The sequence below is a fragment of the Ziziphus jujuba genome, chromosome 8, assembly GCF_031755915.1.
Source record: "Ziziphus jujuba cultivar Dongzao chromosome 8, ASM3175591v1".
Taxonomy (NCBI): Eukaryota; Viridiplantae; Streptophyta; class Magnoliopsida; order Rosales; family Rhamnaceae; genus Ziziphus; species Ziziphus jujuba.
The window spans coordinates 14227442-14239067 of record NC_083386.1 but is presented as its reverse complement, the minus strand read 5'-3'; the positions used below and the strand labels follow the sequence as shown (position 1 = coordinate 14239067).

The 11626-nt window shown below is 23.2% G+C and overlaps 1 protein-coding gene across 1 annotated transcript; it reads left to right on the top strand.

The window, feature by feature from the left end:
* The first annotated feature begins 8657 nt into the window (after window positions 1–8657).
* Window positions 8658–9181, top strand: LOC107413679 (low temperature-induced protein lt101.2-like). Its single transcript, XM_016021692.4, has 2 exons — window positions 8658–8828; window positions 8995–9181. The coding sequence occupies exons 1-2, from the start codon at window positions 8748–8750 to the stop codon at window positions 9076–9078; spliced, it is 165 nt and encodes a 54-aa protein (XP_015877178.1). The 5' UTR covers window positions 8658–8747; the 3' UTR covers window positions 9079–9181.
* The last annotated feature ends 2445 nt before the right edge of the window (window positions 9182–11626 follow it).

Here is an 11626-nt window from a genome sequence, read left to right as displayed (position 1 = left end):
AAACTTCACTAATTAAAATTGAAAGATAATACCAATAATAAATTGTTTTGGTTCACTTTTTTTGCTTTAATATTTTTTAAAAAAATATATATGATTAACCATAAACAAGCAATTTTCATATAGATTGGTTGATTTTGCCAAACTATAACAGAAGATATTAGAAAGAGCGTAAATTGATATTATAATGAAATTCATAAGAAATTGCAAGTTTTTTGATATAGTTTCGATTTGGTCCTAAACTTTGTTTTCATTTTTTTTTCTTTTTTTATTTTATTTTATTTTTTTGTTTTGGGGGGGGGGGGGGGGGGAAGCAATTTCCTTGTGAATTTTGATATAATATTTATTTTCCCATCTTTAAAATTTGGGTAAAATTCACTGCTCAATATTAAAGTTGCTTATTCATATGCCATTATGATTTAATATGCTACCTAATTCATTTTATAATAGGTTACGTAGGGATAAAATCAACAAATTATAAATGATAATATTAATTTATAACATTTATTTTTATTTTCATTTTTTTTTAATGCTAAAAACCTCATATGAGATAGTATGTTTTTAGTAGGAATTAAACTGTCACTTAAAATGTCTTTTTTGACATAAAAAAAATTTATATTTTCTTTTTTGCCCTTGTTTAATATTGTATTACATTAATACCATCTACCATAAGGCATACCACATAGCCCACAAGAGTCATGCTGATATAAAATAAAAATAAAAAATAAAATAAAAAGTCGCAAAAAAATATTAATAAAAATGAACCAGAAGGATTTATTTATCAGTATTATCTATCAATTTTGATAAGTAATTTTTTTTTTATTTAGACATATTTTAGTTTTATAAACAATCAATTTTCTTTTTTTGGACCAACACATAAACAATCAATGAAATACTTGTATAAAAATTTTCAAATTCTAACCAAAAAAAAAAAAAAAACATGGGAAAGGGAAAAATAGATATCATGTCAAAGTTTAGGAAAAAAATGTTAAAAAAAAAAAAAAGAAAAGGTTTAGAGAGTAAACTGACACTATGAAAGTACAAGTAGGTATTTTTGTAATTTTTTTTTTTCAAATTCTAACAAAAAAAATAAAATCAAGGAAGAGGCAAATAACATTATTTCAAAATTTAGGGGAGAAATTGCTTCCAAATGAAAAAAGTTCAGGGGGCAAATTGATAGTATGTTAAAGTTTAAGGTGAAATTATTTTAAAAGAAGTTTTGAGACAAATTGAAACTTGAATGAAAATAAAAGGGATATTTTGTAACCTTTCCAAAAAATTATGATTGAACATTTCATTTGAATATAAGTTTTAAAAGATATACTGCCTTAAATTTAAAATTATAATCAAATTCCAAACATTTTATTTTAATATAATAATCCAAAAGAGTTCATATTTTTCAAAAGTATTTTCGCCCTAATTTTATTATATTACAATTAAATAATTTTATATTTAGAATTATTCATATAATAACAATTTTAGAAAATTTATTTAATTTTTTATAGGGAAATTCATGTAGACTCCTAAGGTTTGAAAAACACAACTTATCCCTTGAATGCCAAAATAAAGATAAAAACTTTGCTGGAAAATTTTCATTTAAACGTTTTCACTTTGTGCAAATTACTTTAAGAAAATTACTTAGACTCTATCTGTTAATTTTTATTAATTAAATTTAACGGTTAAATAATATAATTATATTTTCACAATATTATTCAATCATAAAATAATTAAAGAATATGATTATATTTCCACAATATTATTCAATCATAAAATATTGATTTTCTTTGGCTTTGAACTAACAAATGAATCTATTTTGATGGATTTAAAAAAGTAAAAAAGGTTAATAATAATTTTCAAAAACATGAAGTCAAGTATAATTTGTCAACTTTGTTTTATTGAAATTTTCACTTCTTTACGTTAGGAGGGGTGGAGAGATATTGAAGTTCGTTTTCCCTTTCACCATTTAAAGTACATTCCAATTAACCTCTCAATATGTTCCAACTCTAAATTTTTACTTTAAGCTTTTATAACAGTACTTGATCACAAGAAAATAAAAATACTAATTTGAAAAATATATTGAAACTTCACATTTTTTTTTTCACTTAAACTGTTTGATTTTCCTACTGAAATTCTAAATAGATTCCAAATTTTGAAAATAATAAATAAAACCTTATATGATTGAAAGCTAGAAGACAGTATATATATAATTCTAACCTCCTAGGATTTGATAAACATCTTAGGCTCAATTAATGGATTTCTTCTTAAATCTTAGTTAAATAAACTCTATCATTTAATAAGTTAATTTGAAAATCCTATACCCCATTATTAAACAAGACTTATGATCAAGGTATTGATTTGCTCCAAGAGTATAAATCCAACAATCTCTCAGTTTTGGAGCAAATCTTGGACATCTACCCAATCCGGTGCTACTCAAATAAAAACTTAGATTTGAACTCTAAAATTAATAATATTTGTATTAAAGATATTTTCTTTTGTGAAAATCAATAATTAATTGGTAATACTTTTTGTCAATCAATTAATTTTTTATTTTTTTATTTTTTTTTAAAAGTGTGTTTAGTGATAAATTAAGTAGACTTTACCTAACAAACAATCTTTGCATAGATGTTTCATTTTTTTTCCATTTATATTTTATTCCCATTTTACTATCAATGTTCAATCATTATGTGCTACCATGTCTTGATTAAAGTATTTATAAACAAGAAGAACATTTTTTTTTTTGGTGGATAAGAACTAAGAAGAAAAACATTGAAACTATGCGTGGTAGTCTCGTAATGTCTGAATCATATGAAATGTGTCTCTTTTTTTTTTTTTTTCTTTTTTTAACTATTGTATTGTTTTCAACTATCAACACAATTGCTTCATCAATCCAATTTCACAGATAACATATGAAACAACAAATTTAGATCATGTTTGGTATATAAATGGTTATTTCTGAGAAAATAGGAATACATATTCATAGGAATTAAATAGAGGAAAATGAATAAATATTCATATTTATATATTTGATTATTATATTGTATCAGGTTCAATGTTTAGTCATTTTTTTTTTAAATATATAAAATTTGGTAAAAATTATTTAAAAGATTTTATAGTTATTTATGTATTCTTAGTTTAGGACAATCAATATAAATTTAAATATATTATAAAATAGGTAAGAATATTAATCCTTCCAATGAAGGAAAACCATTTTGAGCTTTCTAAAATGAAAGGTTATACCTTAAAATAAAAGAATAAGTATTCCTATCGAATAAATATTCATAAAATTTAATATCTACCAAACATAGTAATAGTTAGTTTTATGAAATAGTTATTCCATTTCTATATCGATTCCGTATACCAAATATGCCCTTAGAGAAAATCCACCATTTTGAGAAAATCCATAATCATTTGCTACCATTCACCCGAAAGGAAAAAATAAAAAATAAAAAATAAAAAAATAAAAATAAAAATAAAAATAAAAAAATCAGTAGTTTAGGTAATGTTAGACGATTTGACTTAGGAGGAGCAAGCATACCAAAAGTCCCGAATATGATATAAATATATATATATATATATATATATATATATATATATATATGTAAATATCTGCATAGATACATAAATATATTTCACTATAAATATGGTTTTTAGCTTGTCTTAAGATTTTGAGGACCTTGAGCCTACTTTAGTTTAGTTTTTCTATAAACATTTAAAATAAAAATAAATACATTGAACAAAAACAATATTTGTATTAAATAAAAAAGATTCAAAATTACATGCCATAGTATTTTAACACTTCTAAAATTTTATTTAAAATTTAATTTTCTTGTATTTTTAGATGCAAAACCAATAATTAAACTACAACAATCAAATCATTTGAACATCTTTTTCTTTTCCAATAGAAGCCATTGCCATTCTTTTTAAATGATAAGAAATTAAAAGGTTGATAGTATTTATGTGCTATATAAATTAAAAATAATAATAAATGTTAACCACACCATAATTGTAGATTTATTGGAGACCAAAAAGAAAAAGAATAATTATATACCATTTAAAAATATAAATTGTTAGTTAATATGAAAAAGCTAAAATAATAAAAAGGAGCCATCTTATTGTATTTTTTTACTAAGTAATTTAATATTACAATTTTTTATAATTATTTTTTATATTTTTTTAAAAATAAATTAAATAATAATAAAAAAAACCTAAAATATTAAAAGGCCTGATCAAATAGAGGGTTTTATGCTATTGCACACCTGACTCATGGTTAGATATCCTCAGGAATTGGTATTGAGGTTTGGAATTTAAACATCTTTGCGGCATAAACCTTTGGTCTAAGCAAATATTATGGGTCCTTACATCTCATGATGGATTATGGTCTTAGACAAACCATGGCGGGAGACATACAACTTCATTTGCATGCTATTCTAGTATGTAACAATCAACAAAAGGAATATTAATCCTTTAAAAAAAAAAAATACTAATACAAAATACAGAAAAAAAAAAACAAAAAAAAAAAACAAAAAAACAAAACAAAACAAAACAAAACAATTTTTTTCAACCATAAAGTTTACAATTTAATTATCAAACTAGAACTCAAACGAATTGGTTCTAAATATACTTTTGATGACATGGATTTTCCAACTTTTATTTTTCTCATCATGCATGCTTCCGTTTCATAAAGCCAGTCATTCGCATCAATCAATAATCGACGAATTGAGAATATATCATCGGAACAATCTCATGTTTGTCTCTGATTGTGTGAAACCCAGAGATTTTCATATCCATATTTCATGAACTTGATAAAATGATGAGAAACAGACTCCATAGAATCCAACTATAAATCCAAATCCAACATTGAAACAAAATCCCTTGGTTATAAACCGGTCTCCATCATCTCTGTCCCTAGCTGCTGCATCTTTGGCAGGCTTAGAAATAAATACTGGTTTTTCTCCTAGACACTTGTTGCCGAATGGGGCTCTATAAAGCTGAGGATTTCCCATGTTTGCATTGTGATGAAAACTCTAGAGTTGGGTGCTTGTTGGGATTTTGTCAGACAAATTGTTGTTGGACAAATCCAACAGGCTAAGACGATGTAAATAAGAGATTCTTGAAGGAAAATGACCGTAAAGCTGATTGTGTGATAAATCAAGACCATCTAATGATATCAGTTGACCAATCTGTGTTGGCACTTGAAATTCAAATTGTTTCTTGACAAGTTCAAAGAAACCTACCCCATAAGTTAAGTGATTTCTTTAGGAATTTCCCTTACCAGCTTATTGCTTTATAGATCAATGCTATTACCAAGTCCCAAAGTATTTCTATATTCTGTCAGTGTTCCTTTCCATACCATTAGTAGTTGATCACTATAGGAACGGATAACGAATCTCTTTTCTTATCGCAATAAAATTACCAAGGCACTTTGGCATGCTACCTGAGATGGTGTTCACACACAAATCCAGTAGTTAAAAATGTCGTAGATGATAAAGATTCGAAGGGATGGTTTCGTGGAAACAAATGGTTCGGTGGCTGGGAATAATAATATCTTGAAGTCTCCCTCTCATCCATTTCGATATTGCTCTTGATAATTTGTTTTCTCCTACATCAAGAACTACCTATTTTATGCAATTCTTAACTGATGAAGGTAACTCGCCTATAAAGGTGTTTTCTCCAAACGATAAATATGTATTTATATTTATAAAAAAAAATTAAATTATATTTACACCCATACTAATAATAAATATATTGTTTAAAAACTCAATTAAAATTAAATCACAATATGCTAAGCCGCAAATAATAATAAAATAAAAACAAAAAAACCTTAACATTATATTTAAAAATGTAAATATTATATATTTATATTTACAAATAATTTTTTTTTTATTTACACACACAAATTAGGTTAACATATTGTTTTAAAAATAAAAATTAAATTATAACATGGTAAAAGCTCCAAATAATAGGAAACTTTAAAAAAAAAATTAACATTATATTCATTTCACTTCATGCATATATATTAATTTGTATATAGGTTTAATTTTAACTACCTTTGCATACATAATATAAGTTTTATTTTATTTGAATAATCTACTTATACAATCAATAACTAAATATACTCATTAATAATACTCTAATTAAAACAATCCAATATGGCACTATGAAATGTCTTAAATACCTTTAGAACTTTAAAAAAAATTATATAATATATAATCATTTAGAAATATTATATATATATATATATATATATATATAAAATAGGTGATAATATGAACTAAAATTAATATATTTATTTGTAAAGTAAAATATTTATAAATAAGTACATATTATTACATATTTATAATATAATATAAAATATTTGTAAATATTTTATCATATATTTTATGTATTAAATATATTAATATATATAGTATAATCAAAAAAATTAAAAATATTAAATTTGATTTACTACCATTTTGTAAAAATAAATATTTGATTTATAAAGTGTTATATAAAGAGAATTATAGCATTCTCTTTGTAAAGAAAACTTAAAACATAATATACATAAAAAAAATAAAATTTTTCTACTACATTTTTGTTTATCTTCGTAATTAGAAATATTGAATTTATATAACACATTTTTTTTTTTTACAAAATAAACATTCTATATATTGATATATAACTATAAAAAAAAATATATATATATATATTAAACAAAATACATCCTAACAATCACTGTTTAAAGAAAAATTAAAATATATAATATATTTATCTATATATAAGTATATAAATATTTCTAAATGATTTTATTTTTTTGTATATAATTTTTTTAAAGTTCTATAGGTATGTAGGACATTTCATAGTGTCGATTAAGAGAGATGCTATCAGATGTTGTCGGTTAACAGAAAGTGGCTAATGGTAGGAGGTGTTTTTAAATTGTGTAAAATCTCTGTATATAATTTGAAATAAAGGTACAACTTAGGATATGTAAATGAAATTAACCTTTTTTTAAAATAAGTTAGTTAAAAAATCTGGAAAAAAAATTACATTTGTAATTTTTTTAAAAATAAAAATAAAATATTTACATATAAGATAACTTTAAAGAAATAATAACAAAGACCAACAAAAAATTTGAACATGCATGAAAAAATAGTTGTTTCGAAAAGTAAAGATTTTATATATATAAAAAAAATAATAAACATTTTTTTGAAAGATAAAAAAAATCTTATAAGTATCTTTTTCTAAAATAATAAATATAAATATAAAAAATACATTTTATAACTACCAAAAAATACATCTAATAAATAAAATAATATATTTTTTTTAGATTTTAAAAAATCTTATTTTTTCCTAAATTACACAAATTGCATTTTACACCTTAACTTTTGGTCCCATATGTCAGTCATATAATAATTCCGTTAAAAAGTTAACATAAAAAGGAAATAGAGTGTAAAGTGCTTAAAAGAAAAAAAAAAAAAAAGGGTAAAGTTTGAAGCATATAATGTTAAAAAAAAAAAAAAAAAAAAATAGCGTGCAAAGTATCAAAACGTGTATAGTTTAGGATTTTTCATTGCCAATATCCCTAAAATAAAATTATATAAGTTGTACATGTTTAATTTCATTAAATTTATCTGTCAAAATATATCTAGACTTAATTAATAAGTCAGTAATAGTTTATGAGACAATATAAAGGATTTTTTTTTTAATTTTATAAAAGATTGGTAAAGTATATATATACAAAACATATATATATATATATATATATATATATGAATGTATAAAAGCATTGTTAAGGAGGATAATATAAGTCAATTATGCAAGTTAAGTGACCTTTAAGAAAGAAAAAAGAAAAACATAAAAATCAAAGGCATAAATGTTGCCTAATTTGAAAAAATATAATTAGAGGATTGGAATATAAAATAATATGAATAAAACAAGAGAAAAATAAAGTGCAACCTTGTAAATAAAAATGCAAATGCAGCAATAAAAACATATTGCATTGTCTTTATGTGGATAATTTAGTGGTAATGTCCAACCCTAACTTATATAGAGTTCTAATTTCAAATTACGCCAATCATATAAAATAATAATAATATTAGACTTATTAAAATATTTAATAAATTTATTTTACTAAATAAATATGATTGATAATTTAGTAATATTTAATTGATTTATTTTTTTAATATAAATTTTTATTTAAAAATTTATTGATCTATATTTAAGTTATATGTATATATAAATTAATAATATTTCAATATATATTATTTGATAAATACATTTAACATATTTAATATTATAGTAATAAAAAAAAACATATTGCTTCAATTTGGATATGATTGTAACAAATAAATTATATGAAAATAATAATAACAATAATAATCAGAATAATAAATTAGACATGAAACGGTAACTCCAATGGTAAAGTGTTATTTGTGCCCACAAATGTATTGAGTTCAAGTTTCATGAATGAGAAATGCCAAGGATAGCAAAAAAAATAATAATAATAATAAATTATTCTAACAAATCAAGATGGATATGAGCATGACAACAAATTTATCTACAACTTCACACGTGTAAAGCATTTCACTCTCGTGGCACCCAAAAGTCGTCAACTAGTGACACCTGTTTCCAACCTGACTTCGGATTTTTATTTATTTTCTTCTTCTTCTTTTATACTTCTACCAAATCCGGTCTACTCTGTTTCTCTGTTCAAGTTTTACGTGAAAATTTCCTCCAAACTCAGCTGAACTACCATATACAATATCTTCTTCAAAATGGGCGCTGAAACTTTCCTGGAAGTGATCCTAGCAATTCTTCTTCCACCCGTTGGAGTTTTCCTTCGTTATGGCTGTGCGGTAATATATATATATATATATATACACCTTTTGACAATGCCCAATTAAATAGTTCTTTTGTAATTAGATTTATATTTCAATGTCTCCTTTTTTTAATTTTTAATTTTTAATTATTTAAAGGGTTTTCATTGATTTTGTTGTAATGTTTGAATGTATGTACTTGCAGATGGAATTCTGGATAGATTTGTTGCTGACAATTTTGGGATATATACCAGGAATCATATATGCACTCTATGTACTTGTTGGATAGTTGAATAGTTTTGGTAATCATTTTAACTGACATGTTTAATTTACATCTTTAAAATATATATATATATATATATATATATATATATGGATGTTATGTTTCTTTATTTATAATGGTGTTTTTTTTTTGTTTTTTTCTTATGGGAAAACTTCTCCTTTTTTTTCTTTCAAATTTTATAGAGTTTATAGATTAAATTTTCTACTTAAAGTCTTCAAAATAATCTCTCAAAAGGTTGCATTAATTTATCCTTTTTAAGAGCTAAACTTGGTAAAAATTGTATTGCAAACTATAAACGAGAGTGGTTAATTTAAATATATATAGGCCTCTTTTAAAGAACAAGTCTTGATCTGTTCGTTTGGCAAATGGAAAAGCATGTTCTCTTTGGGGAAATTGGAAAAGTTGTGTTCCTCCTACCATTCTTGGATTATATATATATGCTTCAAATGATGCAGAAGTTTTGTTTTAAGCCTTGGTTAATGGTGAGATCCATAAAACCCATCAAGAACTACTTGTTGCTTCAAATAATATAAAATCTAGGCCGCTGCCCATGAAGTGTTCCTGGCTAGCAAACACAGTCCGTCAACTATTTAAATAAATTCCGACAAATTTTTGAAACAAAATATAATGGATTTGTCTTTCTTGAAATGAATCCATTTTTATTTTTTTTCAATAAGATACAAAAATATAGCTTCTACATATTTTGTAACGATCTTATGATTATATATTAAAACAAAATACATATATTACGAAAAAGTATATATATATATATACCGTAAGAGTTGAAAAGTGATATTTTTTTACTTTTTCGAATAAAAGAAAGTTTTGGACTATATAAAAGAATAAATTAAAAAAAATATCCCGTTAAATTGTGACTCAAGTTTCAATTTGGCCTCTACCACTTTTTTGTTTCTTTAAGCAATTTTCCTTCCAAACTTTGTAATAGTCTCAATTCATACCTCTATTAAAATTTTTTGTTAGATTTGTATGAAATTAACCAATTAATATTAAAATTGTTGTATGTACAAACAATATATATATGTCCAAATTATATTTAAAAAAAAAAAAGGTGAACCATAACAATTTATTCAAGTATTTATAATAAAATTCGGAAGCTTTTTTATTAATACATGAACTTAGAGTTGGTCAAAAGGAAGGAGAGACTGAGAGTCCCCGGAATCCACTTTGACGAGAAGATCTTTATCGTGAGAAGCTCTTTGTCCGGGAAGACGAAGGCGGTGATGTTGTAGGATACGGTGCATCTTTCTCTGTTTCGAACGCGAAGGCTACGACCTTGTTGGGCCTCACACGATCACAGAAGACGTTACACATGACATTCTTTTTTTTTTTTTTTTTTTTTTTTGAAAAGTCTATCACATAACAATTTAACTAGTTATTGGGGCATCCCATGATCATGGGAGATGTTACACATAACATTTCTTTTTTTTTTTTTTTTTTTTTTTGGAGAAAAGGTTATCCATATTAGATTTTTATTCTTAAAAATATCATAATTATGAAAAATATTTAAAATAAAATATATACATTATAATATATCTATATATATATCTACAGTTAGACTAATATTAAAACAGTTTTATATTTTTAATATCAAATTTTTTTATTAGCTTTTTTTTTATTAATTTTTCGATTATATCAAAAGTGATAAATTAAATTTAAAAATACTGAAATACAAATTGAATAATATAATAAAATTCTATTTATAATTCAAATTGGTATAGTAATTGATAAATATAAATTAAATTTCAGGTTGTATATATATATAGAGAGAGAGAGAGAGAGCAAAAGTCCAAAAGTGATATAGCTTCTACTTTTTCCAAATAAAATAAAGTTATGAACTATAAATATTAAAGAATAAATTACAAATATCCCCTTGAATTTTCACTAAGTTTTAATTTGGATCATTAACTTTTTTTATTTTTTCCCCTTTAAGCAGTTTGTCCTTATACTTTGTCATAGTCTCGATTTATCACTCTAATCGCTCTATTAAAAGTTTTTGTTACATTTATATAAAATTGACCAATCAATATTAAAATGCGTTACTTGTTGATTAGTACTTGGTTGCACAATTTGAATTCTATAATTTGGAAATTTCTTAAATTAAACTCTTAAAGTTTTCAAATTTGTTACAAATTAGTCGAATTGGCTTATATAATTAATTTTATCGTAGGATGATTTTTGTATGCTTACATCATATTGATGTCAAAATTTATTTTTTAATAAAAAATAAAAAATATTTTGTTTAAAAAGATAAATTTATTATTTTTCTATTTTATATTTATGGTTTTTTTTTTCTTGAAAAATTATGTTCATTCCTATTTTATTTAATTTAAGATTGCAAAGAAATTAAATATTTTTACCTAAATTTTGAAAAAATATAAAAATTTAAAATAAAATTGAAATTTCAGTCTAATAAAAAAATTAAATAAAATAATTTTGTTGGATCAAAAAGTAATAATAACTGTTTATGTCCAAACCATAAAAAAAGACCAAAATAGAAAAAAGAAAAAATGAAATTGGAATTTTGATCTATTAA